Source organism: Antennarius striatus, chromosome 10 (assembly GCF_040054535.1).
Source record: "Antennarius striatus isolate MH-2024 chromosome 10, ASM4005453v1, whole genome shotgun sequence".
In the NCBI taxonomy this organism is placed as follows: domain Eukaryota; kingdom Metazoa; phylum Chordata; class Actinopteri; order Lophiiformes; family Antennariidae; genus Antennarius; species Antennarius striatus.
Genome location: NC_090785.1, coordinates 12,136,554 through 12,152,779, shown reverse-complemented (window position 1 = coordinate 12,152,779; position 16,226 = coordinate 12,136,554). Strand labels below are relative to the sequence as shown.

The 16,226-nt window shown below is 39.1% G+C and overlaps 1 protein-coding gene across 1 annotated transcript; it reads right to left on the bottom strand.

The window, feature by feature from the left end:
* Positions 1–5,382: 5,382 nt before the first annotated feature.
* On the bottom strand, positions 5,383–8,087 carry LOC137603004 (arylsulfatase I-like). The gene is made up of 2 exons (XM_068326171.1): positions 7,774–8,087; positions 5,383–6,784 (listed from the first exon to the last, which is right to left on the bottom strand). The coding sequence occupies exons 1-2, from the start codon at positions 8,085–8,087 to the stop codon at positions 5,383–5,385; spliced, it is 1,716 nt and encodes a 571-aa protein (XP_068182272.1).
* Positions 8,088–16,226: the final 8,139 nt, after the last annotated feature.

The window sequence follows — 16,226 nt, the reverse complement described above, 5'->3', positions numbered from 1 at the left end:
AAAGCCAAAAAACACATAAGAAGTCCGACATCAAAGCAAACTGTTCACTTACTCTGATATTTGAGTTATTTGGACGTGACGGGAAATCCGAATCTATTTGGTGTCGTGTTTTACAGACCATTAGCATGTCTGGTACAGAAAATCAAATGTTTTATGTGTTTTTAAGTTTGTGTTAAATATGAATTTAGGCTTAGAGGGTTTTCCTTGAACCTAGAAAGGAATGATGCCTTTTGATTGCATAAACAATAAGAAAATATCATGTTAAATAAGCATCGTATCTAGCACAAGGACGGGTTGATGATAACTCTGTCTTTAGATGTAACAGATGGAGTAAAGACAAAGGTATGGCTGATGTAACATCATCAAACTATTTTTTGCTTTCAATTTCATCTTGACAGTCCTACATTTTGATCATGACAAAGTTGTTACAGTCAAAACTCTAAGGACATTTTGAGAGATCACCATAATCAGGGTGTGATTTGTTGAGGTGATGGGGAATCAATGCCCACTCTGGTTTTTATGATATTATCCTCGGTGGTGTAGAGGCTAAGCCAAGCTTTAAGTCAGGTATTCCCCCACACTTAAGTGAATAACACGATTCTGGTTAATCAAAGGTCTGACATGTTGTTTTATTTCCATTAATTTTCTGAGTTAACACGACCAATAATTAACATCAAATAGTAAAACCTTCCAAGTTCAGCCTCTTGTGATCAAAAGAACTGTTAATGCTTCCAGGCAGACACCTAAACTGTCCAACAATGGTTCCTACTTACACCTGAGCACCAGTTTACCACAGGAGACCCATCACATTAATCGGCTCCTACGGGGTGACACCCCCACAATAATTTTAAAAAAAAGAAATACAGTAACACAAAAGTCCACACTGAACAGTCCTCTTTTCATCGCGGTTCACGAGCCAATCGTGTGTTCCTTCCCCGCTCAGAAGTTAACAGAGATGTGAATAAAAGGAAACTGAAACCAACAGGAAAGGTGAAAAGGCCAAATTAAGTCCTATGATGACGGCATGCGAAAGGAGTATTTAAGCCTCTGTTATGATGTAGAGTTTTTCTCACACAGACACAGACACAAAATTCGCACCCCCACCATAATGTTTTCTGTGTTGTCCACCACATGCATGGAAGCAGAAATTGTAAGAGTTGTTGCTGATGAGATAAACAAATTATTGGTTTGACTTTTGCACATAGATATGATAATACAACCCCTGCTAAATTGAATAGTACTGAACTCCACTAATTACTTCTTTATTTAAAACAGAGATATAAAATGCTTTTAGCCCAAAGCAGTCACACTTTATCAGATACTGTATCTCTACATGAGCCTGGTTTCAACTCCTCACTCTCCTACTTCTCTTTGAAGTTCTCTGTCGCCCTCCACTGGAAACTGTTGACTTGAAATGAAGAATTACGTAACTGAAACGTTTGAAATGAAACAAAGCTTGTAATAAAGAGACCCATTTTACACTCAGCATCTAATGAAGTAGACTGCCTAAAAGCATTTCAAGGCAGAGATATGTGATGAATTTTATTATTTATTATGTATTCATCATTATTTGTCCTGAAATGTTAACATATCGTCAGGTGGTTTACTTTCATAGTTTATAATCTACCCTGGACAATTTGCAAATGATACTTGATTCTGTAACTACCAGGGTAAATAGATCACTGTGAGACTCTGAGAGCCTCAGAAACAGTCCAGTCTTCCTTGACTCCTTTTTATTCAATCTCTCTTGGCCCAGTCAGCACCTTCCAGATGAACCTCTGGATGACTTCATTCAGCATACATGCGCAGTCTACCATGAGCAGACTGAAATGTCATTATTCGTTGTTTACATTGAAAGGCCTTAGCCAATCAAAATTTTTGTTTGTTTGTTTGTTTTATTTTGTTTGTGTTGTTTTTCTTTAAAAAAGCTTCATGTGGTAACATTGAAGAAATGATCCAGAAGATCCAGTATCTGCATCTCAAGGATTGAATTGGCTTTCTCAGTGAACCATTGCATCGGTCTGATTGAATTTTTCTACATTCATTAAACAAAATATTAAAATTAAAATATATTTTAGATTGTGAAACAACAGATAATCAGATAATCTAACAGATAATCTCCAAGTACTATAAAACACAAACGTCAGCAGACAGAAAACTAAACTAAAAGTCATAATTTAAAGTGAATACTGTATACACAAAAGTTACTTAGCTAGGACATAAAGTGAGTTAAACCCAAACAAAGCCTCCAGATGTCCTCATAACTCCACATGACTGATGCTCTTTAGCACCAACTACAGAGAAGCTAGACAGACATCGCTTAGAAATAAACTACTTCAGTCATTCAAGTTTGTCTATAAATGCCTAATATTTTTTGGTAATTTTACACAGCTGCAAGACATTCAACTACACTGTATTTGAAATATATTGCCCCAAACTGATACATGGTCCTAAATAAGTAAAATAACAAAGTTGCAAAAAAAATGCCCGAAATAAAGTCACCCAAGATTGTATTCAACAAAAATATTTTCATTCAGTTAAAACTTGGGTTCACTTGTGAGAGTATTATCTGGATAACTTCTTATCATGCACGGCAAGCATCATTATGAATTTGACACATTTTATTCATATTCTCAGCTTTAAATACTGTACTTCATAATAACAGTAATAATAATAATAATAATTATAAATTATTACAAACTGACATTTATAGATAGATAGACTTTATTTATCCCAAACTGGGAAATTTAGAAAGTTTATAGTTTAAAGTTTATAGTTTTGTGAGAAACAAACATTCATCATTTCAGCAGGTGTTTGAAGGCCAGTAAATACTAAATGCAGAAGGAGTTCCAGTGTTCTCTGTGAGAATCTGAGGGAACTTACAGAAGTCCATTATTATTTTCAGTGAACTGAGATTGCTATGATAGAATTATAGCACAGTTTGACACATTGATTACGTGTAAAAAAGTAAGAAAATGTGGTTACAACTTACAAAGATTACCTTGAATAACCAAAGTTATATTAATGTTTTTCATAAATACTGTATCCCATTTGGATAAAGCACCTCTACTTTAGTATTGACCAGAATCATTCCTCTCCACATTTGTGATCCCCAGTGTTTCATTGTTAATTAAAAATACTCTGTATTATTCCTGAATACTGGCTGTATGGCCACCGTTTCTTTCCTTAGAAAAGAAAGCATTTATGGGTCCAGTGGGAAGCTGTTTCTTAAACCACAGCTGATGGCCACTGAAATTGAAAGATGTGTTGTGTGTGACGTCACATGCAGAGTCAACAACTGGAAATGGAGCTGAGGAAGGCACATTGATAACAAACCAGCTGGAATGGTTTGCTATTATAATGTTCCACAAATGTTCGTCTTACCATATGTTACTCCAACAAATGTCACAAGAAGAGCAAGAACTCACTCCGTGCTCTTCCAGAATAACATTTACCTTAAAAAGATCAGTGACTTTACCAATTTTAAACCTGCTACAAGACAAAATGATGAATGTCAGCCAGTAGGTGAGGTTCTCTGGTAAGAAGGAAGTGTTCTGATAAGTCTTCTCACTTCAAGTCACCTCAACAACATGTGTGAAGATCTTCGGACACACCAACAGGAATTGAAGGTTTGTCAGAGCATTGAAATCTCATCTGAGGAACTGAGACAACAGCTTTTTCAATGTAGTTGCAAGTTCGTTTTTCTTCTGAATCTTCCACCCAAAAATGGAAGTGAGACTAACAACGATGTATGTGGCTTTAAGAGGCGGTGCAAAACAAAATGTTGCTGTTTTCCTGCGGTTTTTGTACTTTTTAACCTTTATTTGATATGACAGCTTGAAGATAGACATGAAATAGGACTACGCTCTCTGCCTTGGGAACTAACTCAGCATCAAAACTAACTTTTTACTCTTATAAACACTATATTTTCAGATATCTTTGAAGATTCTGAGTCATGCACGTCACGATAGATCACTGTGATGAATTAAGTCTGGACTTTTTTTCACAGGCCAGAGCATGCGCATACATGCACAAAAATGGCCTGTATGCATGCAATAAGTGGAGAAAAGCTTGAACATATTTCATCTCTCACCCATTAGGGAGTTTCACTTCAGTTCATATTTTCATTACTTTAAGTTGTACTTTACTCAAAAAGCAGGAAAACTGCAACTACTCTGAAAAAAGTAAAATCCTAGATTTAATTCTGACGGTCTGTAGGTCAGAGGAAACTTAACTACGACCAATGTAGAAAAAAATTTCTGCATTCCAGACAAATATTTCTGTGCAAAGCTCAATATGATGAAAGGGATATAAGCTTATATGGCTTTGTGAACAGCAAAATAGTACAGATTTCTCTTGTAGAGTTCATGATTCAAATTTTATGAGCTTTTGTTTCTTCTCTTCTATTGTATATACTTGGAAACATAGTAATCCATAGTAATCCAATTTTTTAGTTACTTACACTTCCAACAGTTACAAAGTAATGTTACCATTGATTACATTGATTCATAGGAGTCCAATATTAATTTAGGTAATGGTCAGCACTTTAGCTGCTAAATACTTCATGATCACAAGTAAGCCACAATTTACACTGCCTGGTGCTTGGCAGGGTGCCTAATTTCGTTTTACTCGGAAGTTTTTCTTTAAAAACAGATGCTTGTTAATGTTTCATGTGACTAGTGGTGAGAAAGGATGCAAAATCTAAAAATCAGCTGAAAAATTATCAAATGTAGTGTTGAGCTGAGGGTATCCACGGAGTTAAAATGATCAGCAATTTGTGTTTTTTGCTGAATTTGCAAAACCCAACCACAGACATATTCACTCCGATGGTTTCTCTCCACTCACAGGATGACACTAATCTTTTCACACTAATAATCTTGTGCTAAGTTATGATTAAACTATGAAGAAAATTTGCTATATTTTCAAAACCTTTTAAACTTTTCATGAACTTAAGTGATCCTGGAAGTGACTTTACTGAAAGTAAAACACTTCATACTGATGAGAACTGATAAACGGAAATACATCAAAACAATACAGAACATTGATTGTTATTGATAAAGTCAGGGTTGTGATCTAGTAATTACTTTCATCAAGCAACAAATGTCACATTTACATAGAGGTAGATGGCAGTTACAGTCATTATACTTGCTGCAGATGATTTCTTCAGCTGGCTAATATTTCATGAATTAATTCTGATATAAGTCTGCAGCTACAACTTGTTGTCAACTATGCAGCTGAATCCTGAAGAATCTTGGTTCCATGTTCAGCCAAAGTAAAAACTTGTTTTTAAAATGTTCCATTAAGTAACAGAGCAATCCTTCATACAGGTGGTGTCACATATCATCTCCTGTAGGTGATTATGATATTTACATCATGACCTTCCTATATCCTGTTAGACATCATTCGAGTGTTGAGTCTCCTGAAAAACAACCTGCTTTGAGACCGTTTAAGCTTCTTCTTCTTCCAGTCATTGTTCTTTTTGAGATGGACAGTGTCCCAGCTATCTTCCTCCTCATCTCCAACCCATGGCACCCAGGCACCTCCATTTAGTTGGGGGTCAGCCCGTAGGTCCTCTGACGGGTACCTTACGGGCACTGCAGTACGATTGTAGTACACCAGTCTAGCTAGCAGCTCTTTAACAACATCTGGTCTCTGCTCAGAAAGATCAAAACGCTCATAGGGGTCTCCAGAGATGTTGAAAAGCCACAAAGATTTCCGGGGCTCGGTGTGGCGCTCCAGGTTCCACCAGCCACCCGGGAATCCTGGAAGCATCTGTGGGGGTATCCAGTCTCCATAGCCAGGGTCTCCTGTTAGGAGTTTCCAGTCTCCAGCTCGTATGGAGGCCTGCACAGCTGTATTCCAGATCCCATATCCTCTCTGCAGGGAGCCACCGCGTGCATGGTTATACAGAGGGTCAATATTGTGAAGGATCTCCAACCTTGGTGACTCTTTTCCCTCGCTGATGGCCTCCCAAACATCATATCCATCTACCCCTTCCAACAGGGACTCATTGCCACCTGCTAATCCCACTAGTGTGGGGTACCAGTCAGTGATGTGCACCAGCGCTTTACTCACCCTCCTCTTCTTCCTTAACAGAGGACTATGGATAAATCCGAGACCCCGGACTCCACCTTCCCAGTAGGTGCCTTTACGTCCTCTGAGTGGCCAGTTGCTGCCACCAGACAAGGGCTGTCCTCCATTGTCAGTAGAGAAGATAATGACACTGTTCTGGTAGTAACCATACTTGCGTAGAGCATATGTTATGTTCCGCACAGCCTCATCTACAGCTAAAACCATGGCAGCATATTTCCTGCGTGCCACATTTTCCAGCCCTCGGTAGGGATAGATGTATTCCCTAGGAGACTGCAGAGGTGTATGGACAGCTTGGAAGGAGAGGAAGATGAACAGTGGCTGTGATAGTGGATCATGGGTTGCCAGGATCTTGCGGACTCTCTGCGTGTAGAGATGGGTTGAGTATTTTCCCCTCTGATCCCAGGCAACTGACTCCCCTTCATGGAGGTCAAAGCCACATAGCCCAGGACCATCACAGGAGTCATAGGTGTAGTAGTTCACACTGCCCGTTAGGGAGCCAAAGTACGTGTCAAAGCCACGCCGAGTGGGCAGGCACTCCTTCTTATAGAAACCCAGGTGCCACTTACCAACCATGTGGGTGGAGTAGCCAAGCTCCTGTAGTCTCTGGGGAAGAGTAATCTGGTTAAAGGGAAGGCAGTTGGGCTGGCGGGGTCGAATAATGGAGTGCTGTAGGCCAGTGTGAATTTGGTACCTGTAGGGTCAATAATTAAGGAGACTGTAAGAGTGTGTTATAAACACATCCAACTGATGAATACAAAATTACACTAAATAAGGGAAGATGGAAGATGACAAAAGACATCCCACATTAAAAGCCGTGAGAAGGTTTGTAGCCCACACCTTTCTTCTTTTGTTTTTCGATTGAACCTTGATCTGTCTTTGTTTTGATTTATCTAATAGTGAACTAAAGAAAAAAGTGCTAATAAAATAAACTACTATCCGGCTTTATTTTGTTATTTTCTGGTTGAGGTTAAACATTTTTAAAAATACTAAACCTAAGTTTAACCCATTTTGAGTAAATTTTCATTCAGCAACAATCAATTTTATATTTCAGTGGGATCTCAGCTGATAAAGACAAAATAGCAAATGGAAATATGAAACTATTTTATGGCATTTCAGGAGTTATTTGTGTTTTAAGCCATACAAAATTGTTATCTTTGCTTTTAAATATACAGTGCACCCTCATTACTTGCAGTTACTGCGTTCCAGGAACCACACACAAATAAAAAATTCCCCGATTTAGAGATGAACTATTTATCTTACTATCTACGGTAATTTAAACGTTTATAAACCCTCCCCATACTGGTATTAAACCACCTTCTATCTGTATTACCTTTTCCCACACTCTTATCGACTGTCTAAAGCAATTTTGTGCCTCATAGAAGTGCGCTGACTCACGGAACACAGGATTCCGTCAGCCAATAGAATGCACGTACTGTATCACGTGACTACCTACTAAAATTGATGCGTGAAAGCGCAGGGGTTTAGTGTATCAGCTATTCCTTTGCTACAAAAATATATTATGCATAATCACGAAGCAGCAGGCACCACAGTTTGCTTATATGACCAAAATAGAACAAGTTTACAATTCAATAAAGTACTAAATAAATAAAGCTAAGTAATACATATCCAATCCTAATAGTAATAAATATGAACCATGCAACCATTCCGAGGATACTTTACCTGCCGGTGATGAATTGACTGCGGGATGGGGTGCAGATGGGTTGGATGTAATAGTTCTCCAGCTTGACTCCATCAGCAGCCAGTTTATCTAGGACTGGTGTCCTGATATCAGAGCTGTGGTAGCCGATGTCATTGAATCCCTGATCATCTGTCATGATGAAAATGATGTGAGGAGGAAGAGGGACAGGTGACCTGTCAAAAAAAGTTTGGTCAGGCTCATTGTCCAGCCGGTTTGGACTCATCAGGTCCCAGGTCAGGTACCCGAGGCTGAGCAGACTCATCATAGAGAAACCGGTCAGAGCTGTTGTTGCCATGGTCTCCCTATATCACTTACAAGCAGTCAAACTAAAGAGTTATCAGTACTGGTCATTGCGTAGTGAGGATGAAACTATTTAAAATTTGCTCCTGAATTACCATTAAACATAGACTCCACTCAAAGAAAGTCTAAACCTGCATCTTCACTGAGTCCCTAGCATGTTTGCATCTCCCTTAAAAACATTTCTCTTTCCCAAGTGACTGCATAAAACCCGCCCATTTGCCTCGCTGCCCCACTGAAATAACATCAGCCCCCTCCAAGCAGCAGCACAAAGGCATGTTTCTAGGAAGCAAGAGTTAGCCTGTATGTTACATGATATATCTTGTGATATAGTTTTTCTGCAAGTGATGCAAGTGTTGTTGTTGTTTGTTTTTTAGTTTTGTTTTTCAGGATTAATACTTTTTTTATTTTTATCTTAGGAATTTGATTACAGTTAACATTTTGCTTTAAAGCATTAACTTTAAATAGGATCCTGATGTCTCAAAGCAAAATTTTGGAAATCTTCATATATGTCTTGCCTCCTGTTCATTCTTGCATCTCGTTCTTCGTGCCATTTGGATTTCTATGAAACTTTGTGCCGAACGTACAAATTACTAGAAAGCAAAATAAAAAATAATTCAGAGACTCTACAGAGAGACCCTCACACAGGAAAACAAGGCGTGTGGGGAAGACCGGAGTCTCCAGGTCTGCGAGGTCCTACAATCACACACACTGTTCCCCATCTTGACTACACTGCACTCACAAACCCACTTATGATTCCTGATGTTGACCTGAGGACAGAGGCAGAGCAGACTATCCTGACTCTGATGACATCTCCAATCAGGTGTCAAAGAAATAATTCACAAATCATCCAGAGTGTCGTCACAGACTCAGTTACAACATTAGTGTGCTTCTGTGTGTTGCTTTACCATATTTTGTCTACAGCCTATAACTGCACCAGTCTGCAGATAAGCTCTGAAGGGGAGAGCAGTGAAGAATACACGACAGAGAGAACTCCTTCATTCTCATGTTTTTCCTCTGGAAAGCCTATTGTACATCGAGCAAAGACAATTGGCGGCGTCGCCCGTAGCCAGCTGAGATAAGTTTTATAAGACCCTTGACCCGCAAGGCAAATAAGCAGCTGTAGACGAGACAGTTTTGATCATCTCATCTACAAGAGGATTAATGGATGGATGAATCTGAAATGACAGTCTGAAACTAGCCTTACCTAAATCTATTGTAAACTCAGATTCTCAAGGTGTAACATGTCCTAACAGAAAATGAGATCAAAATCAGAATTTGCTGGAAGGTAAAATAGCAATTAATTAAAAGAAAAATGTGCCAGCTAAGGCGTCTTTGGGGAAGAATTGCAGCAACTCAGGAAGGTCAAGTAAGGAAATGATTGAGGTGCACCTGAAATTTTACACATTTGTTATGTAAGGAATTGCTTTTAAATACTCCCTTAAACCGAAAAACCACAGATGTTGTGCAATCAAGCCTAGGGGCTCAATGTACTGTAAGTAATCATAGCAATTTTATGATAAGTAATATGTTGGTTCCAGAGTAAGAAATAACATGGAAACACCAGAGACATGGAGAAAGAGTGTGAGCATGAGTGTTCGTGTGTGTGCGCGCACATGTGTGTGTGTGTGTGTGTGTGTGTGTGTGTGTGTGTGTGTGTGTGTGTGTGTGTGTGTGTGTGTGTGTGTGTGTGTGTGTGTGTGTGTGTGTGTGTGTGTGGCCATACTTATGGCATTTGACTGTTTTCTATTCTAGAGGTGTAACTGCAGCTAACTCAACAACTTCTCTCACAACCAACACAACAACACAACCACAAACAGCACACACTAACACTCCAACTCATGTGCAAACATTAACTTGTCCACAAATCCTGATCGTCTGAAGTCTGAGGGAGGCTGGTACCACATGTAGTGCTTCCATTATGCAATTATTGAACTGAAAAACAAAGAATCTGACCATTAACCACGAAATAGTTTGATGACAGATTTTTCTGGAAACACTTAGATTGCAATACCCTGCAGGGACATGCTTCATTGACCATTAGATGTTGGACAAATATTTTATCTGGTTTCTGAGAGTTATTTTCAGTATTTTTTTTCTCAGAATTTATTTTTATGTTATTACACAACATCAAAATAGCCCAAGAATAAAAGGAAATGTTTACACGAAATGCATTCGTGTAAACTGCATCTGTGCAATTCTGGCAATTCAAATAGAGTACCAGGTCATGTCAGGTGTGTTAAAGAAGTTCACTAAGTTTACTGAGGCATACTGTTAGTCATACAGAGATGTGGTGTGACAAACGTTTTCATTTCCTTTAAGTTGAAACTTAGGACTTGTATTTCTTCCTTTTTATTGCTTCTTCTGATTCTTCTTCTTCTTCTTCTGAAACATGCAACAACAGTGTATTATGACAGTTTCAGTCTGTCACGAGATGCATTAAAAATTTAAAAATAAGGCAGCAGAACCTTTTTAAAAGTGTATGTTATTTAACCTTTTGACCCGCCTGTTTCTGCAGTTGCATTTTTTTTTACTGAATATTTTTTTTCTGAACTTCAAAGAATAAAGATTTTAAATTCAAATGCATTTGTCTCAAATATTGATTAAACAAAACTCTCTGAAATATTACTTTTTTTGTATAGCTTTTCTGGGGACTCATGAAATGCAATAAGGGGCTGAAAGAGAAGAGGGGACTGGGGGTACTGCTACTGCTGCTGTTCTGTTGGACGACTCCAGATGTTGGCTTTGGCAAAAGGATGAGATGCTGTTACTGAATATGGCTGCTCCACATCACTCTGAATACTGACCCCTTTCTAATCAATGGTGCCCTGCCAGTAAACCCTCACATTACCTCCCCTCTTACCCCAATTTTCTAATCTGAGGAGGACATGACTGAGGTTTTCTTTTTTCCTGTGCACCAACCTCCAAACTAAAATGTTTGCTTCAGTAGAACCGTATTCAGGTCGTCACCTGTCCATAACATACAATGGTGTCTTTGTTACTTGAGTTTGGTCCAAATACTGCTTTTCAACATCAGTTCATCAAATTACAGGAAAAGTTACATCAATTTTATTTTTACTTTCAGTTCAGTTTTATTGAGTTTGACAGTTTCGTTAGAATAAATGCCAAAATCACATTTACTGATTCAGGGACAAATAGTTTTAACAGCACTGCAACAGAGAGGAGGGGAGTGTTTAACAGAAATAAGAGGAGGATTTTTCACTTAGTATGAGTTCTCCCTTGTTTCCTTGATTCTAACTACAAATTGTAAGAACGCTAACATTTTTGATTTATTTTTAGTCCTTCAGTCATCAAGACAAGACTATCAGGTCTGTGTCCATTTTGAGATAGAAATTGATGTATTTGGGTTTTGTTTTTTATAGAACAAATCATTTGAAAATTACATTAGTTATTTTCATAATGCATGTACAGTAAATGAGTTTGAAGATTTAAATGCTGAGATATCATCTACGGAGACCAGGTGAGATAGTTAGCTTTAGCAAAAAGTCTCCATCATATCTACAGTAGATTAATGCTTCATTAAATTTCTACGACATAAATGCCAACAATCAGCTCAAAAAAAAAAGGTCCATTTACAGGAAATAGTAGGGAATTATTAAATAAAATGAATCGCTTTATTATGACATCTATCAGACTCTATTTCCCTCAATGGAAATCTGACAAGGATCAAGCGAGTAATCATTCAAAGTGCTCTTGTTTTTTCCAAGAATAAACCAATGATTAATGGTGTTTTTGTGACTTTTAAATAATTAATTAACATGATTTCACTACTTTACAAAAAATGACAAACACATTAAAAGACCCTAGTAATCCTTGTCCTACTGAATGTTTTTTTGGTAATTACCAGCAGAATAAGTGCAGATGTGAGCTCTAAACATATGGAATGTAGAGGTGAATTTATTTCCTGTGAAACAGAGTACCATTTACAAGGGCAGCCTGTGCAAATATCACAGTCATCTTTACTGCAATATGTCACTGAAGCCAAGGGAAATGCTCAACCTATTTTTTCTTGCACAAGGATGTAAATCATTCCCACCGTACCTTATATTTCCTATACCTATAATACCTATAATATCTTCTTTAAAATATTCATTAAGAAATTACTTTATCTCTTATCATTATATAGTGATATAAGTAATGTGGGTCACTAAATATCGCATTTCGCATTTTACAAATTGTTATTCTATCTTTAAAAATTGGTGGTCTATCCCATCAACAGTCCAAGAACTGGCAATGAGTCAGCCTCATGGCCAGTTGGCTTTGGCAAACGTGTTGTGTGTGTGTGTGTGTGTGTGTGTGTGTGTGTGTGTGTGTGTGTGTGTGTGTGTGTGTGTGTGTGTGTGTGTGTGTGTGTGTGTGTGTGTGTGTGTGTGTGTGTGTGTGTGTGTGCGTCTGTGTGTGCGCGCGCGCGCGTGTGTGTGTTTGTGGTTGAGAGGGTATTTGGAAGATGGTGAAATCAGGCTTGGTGAGACCGACTGAGGCCTGACGTTGAGCTTGCTTTCCTTTCCAGGTTTTGCTTAATGAATGAGGCTCTTTCAGGTCTTTCAGCTCCTGCTGACCCTTTGCTTACCCAATAGTCACGTAGAGTTTGACTGAAGATCTTACCAACAGCTGTCTCAGCTCTGCTGCCTTGCAGCCAATTTACTTTCTTTTAAACTAACCAGCTTTTACTTTAACACATATGATCAATGACAGATTAACTTTACCAGCTTCCAATTTGACAGGTTGAATTATAGATCGATTGGCTCTCCAGTCAAAGAATGTTTTTCCAAACTCAAAAGATTTTAAAAAGAAAGTTGTGTCAAGAAAGACAGAGCTACAAAAATAAAGTCTGAATTTTCTCAAGGTTTCTCAATTTTTAAAAGACAATTTAACGTCTAGAGTTCTTGTATGTATACAGATAACTTTTTGTTGTGGTTTGTCCGTCCATTCACACGACTTGTAAAATAAGGCCGTTTTGCCCCTTAGAACATCCTTTTCACTGCTGGATTTGATTCTACGTCCTTTGACAAATACTTGTTGATTAAAGATAATCCTATTGAGCTAATCAGGCACTCTAGCAAGGCTGGTTGTATGTTGTATTAATTATTCCCAACATTCTGGAGAAAATCTAAAATCAGACAGTGGGATTTGATCCTATTGATCCTTGCTCGGCATGTACTGCAGAAGCTGGGTCCTCCCTCTGAAAGGCACGAGTTGTTCCACTGTCACCCAATCACTGGGGATGAATTTGAACCAGCAGTTGATCAAGAACAGGTCCCATATGTGGCGGAAGGGTGCCAGGCAATCTGTTTGCAGTCGGTCGGCCCTGGTCCACTTGTCATCAAAGCGTAAGAACTGGCGAATTTCGAATTGACATAGTGGCCTTGTACAACGGATTGTGCAGAGGACTCCTGAAAGGTGTACGTACCGGTACATCCCAGTTGTTCTCGCATCCTGCGAGAATGGTCAATCCAATGAAGTCCACCAGCTCATCTTTGGTTACATTTCTCCACTCTCTCCCTGTGTCTGAGGCTGCTCTTTCTCCCTCCTTGTTTGTGCATGTCAGCACCACTCCAATATATTATCAGACATGAACTCCTTTCATGCATCTATTGGGGAGACAGTCCTAAACCCAGATACAGGTCCTGGCATAATATGTATCAAACTGTGACTTGGTGTTGCAGCCTGTCTGGGGGATAACTCTGCTCAGTATGAGCCCTTGTGGCTCCGCCGGTCCGGCACAACATCCACGGCCTCTTCAGACGACTCATCAGGGGACTCGTGTGTGTCTGACAGCCCTTGTTCAGTGGGGGGACAATAGGCTGGGTCTTCCATATAGGCTGGGTCTTTCCCATATAGGCTTGTCCTTCCATTCGTCCTGGATCATTTGTAGGACACGGTCCACAGAGAGCCGAGTTGGCCTCCTATTAGCCATTTTACTATAGATAAAATAAATTAACTGGTAAAGTGATAAAACTTTAGAATATATCACTAAAAATTAAGTTCATACAGAAATGACTTACAAGTCATACGAGCCAGGCGCGAATGTGGAGGATGTGCACGGTGCAGCAGAGGTCATTTGGCTTGCTGATGGCCCCGGTTGTGTGTGGAGGCCTTGCTGGATGTTGTGAACGCCTGCCGGGTTAATGGGGGATCTGAACGGAGTTGCTAATGCCCACCATCCTGCTGGAGGCTTGGGTTGTGTGTCTGGTGGCGGTTCACAGGGCCACCCGATCAAACCTTTTTATCATCGGCTCCCGGGTGGAGAGTTTGCTGACATCGGGTGTGCTGATTGGAAAAGTTCCAGCAGAAGTGTCTAATTGACAACAGATGTATGAGTGGGACACCAAAAGGGGCTAAAAAGTAAAGGTTCATCTGAAAAATCCATCAAACCTATTCGGGGTCATATGTGACCCCGCTCGTGGGTGAGTGGGTTAGTGATACAAAAACTTGTAATTTCTTGAAAATAATTTATTATGTTTTAAAAATGAAAATGGCCTCATGTCATAGACATATTTTACGAGGAACACCTGGAATATGACCATATTACAAGTTTTTATTTTGAAACTGCTGAAGAAAAACAACCAATGGGGTCATGCTTGACCCCATAAGTAAATCTAGGGGTTAAGTGATCAATACTACGTTCTTGAACGATTTGTAATCGTGATACCCTCCTGTGGACATAGGGGGTAACTACAAAAACATTGAGGCAAAGTTAGACGTTAGATTGTCAATAGCTTCCGGTTTTGACTATCAAAATATTTTTAATCAAACGAATTATTGTGTGTGTGTGTGTGTGTGTCCCCCATAAAAGCATTCATTTTCACACCCGCTTCATCCACTTGCTTGGGTCACAGGGAGCTGGAGCCTATCCCAGCTGGCATAGGGCGTGAGGGGCAAACTCAGGGCATGATGCCGGAGTTTTGAGGAGCTACACAGAAGACACACACACAGGCACACACACACACACACACACACAGACACACACACACACACACACACACACCTACGGGCAATTTGGAATGGCAAACTCCACACAGAGCGGGACTCGAACCCGAACCTGCCTGGTTATGCGGCGAGAGCGCTACCCACAGTGCCACCCCTAATGCATATACAGTATATAAGTAATCTGCATAACTATAGCTCCTCTGACTTAAGGTTTATAAAACGATTGCACTGATGTCCCCAACAGCGTTAGCTTTAGCACTACCAAGCTTTATCACTGGCTGACCCCTTCCATATAAAAAATCGTTTATAATTTCATTCGTGGCATTCGTTCAAAACCGATGTACAAAAGCATTAAAAACTCATCACTCGAATTTCTCGTATTTTTCTCATTGAATTGAAGTAAATATACGGTAGAGTACTTTGTTATTTTGATGCTTTTATTTTGCGAGCCTACCGGAAATCAATATAAATTGGCGATTACATCCAACTTTATCTATGTTGTCCCTACACTGCCCTCCTGTGGCCAATAATCGTATAATATTTTTTTGCTTCCCTCGGTCTTGTGTGTGAACCCAGACAAAAAAATCATCTGCTTTATGTTTAGGAAACTAACAAAAAGAGAAGCATTTCAAGCAATTTTACGATTGTATGCATTTCAAAAGAGTAAGACCAGCTAAACTCCATTCCTGATAAAGTATTCAGAAGGCTCTTGATGGTAAATACGTTTAATTGTATTTTTAGTTGTAGTTCCTCTCTTTGGTCACAAGTGGGTTGTGGCCAAACAACCACAATAATACAGAGCTATACGCAAATGTTCTTGTAAATCATAAGATTCAGACTCTTACAGCAACAACGTTCTTGCAAATCAGACAAGTCTTGACTGGTTTGAGGGAGAAGCCCATCTGTTCACGGATGTCAAGTTTCTTTCCTTTCACAAGATTTGCTTTGTTACTTGTGGTACGCATCTTAAAAGTAAATTTAGGTGAAATTATAGCATTTACAGGATGAGCAGTCTGGTCAAAGAAGGAGAGGCGGAAAGTGTAAAATTTTGAATTCAGGGGTGTCAGGATGTTGCAGTTTGTGACTACATTTGTTCTTTTTTGAACTGTAATACCTAAAAGATTTTTTTGCGGTACTAAATTAAAGAAATAAGGTTTATTTTGAAGTAAGTTCCTACTTTATTAAA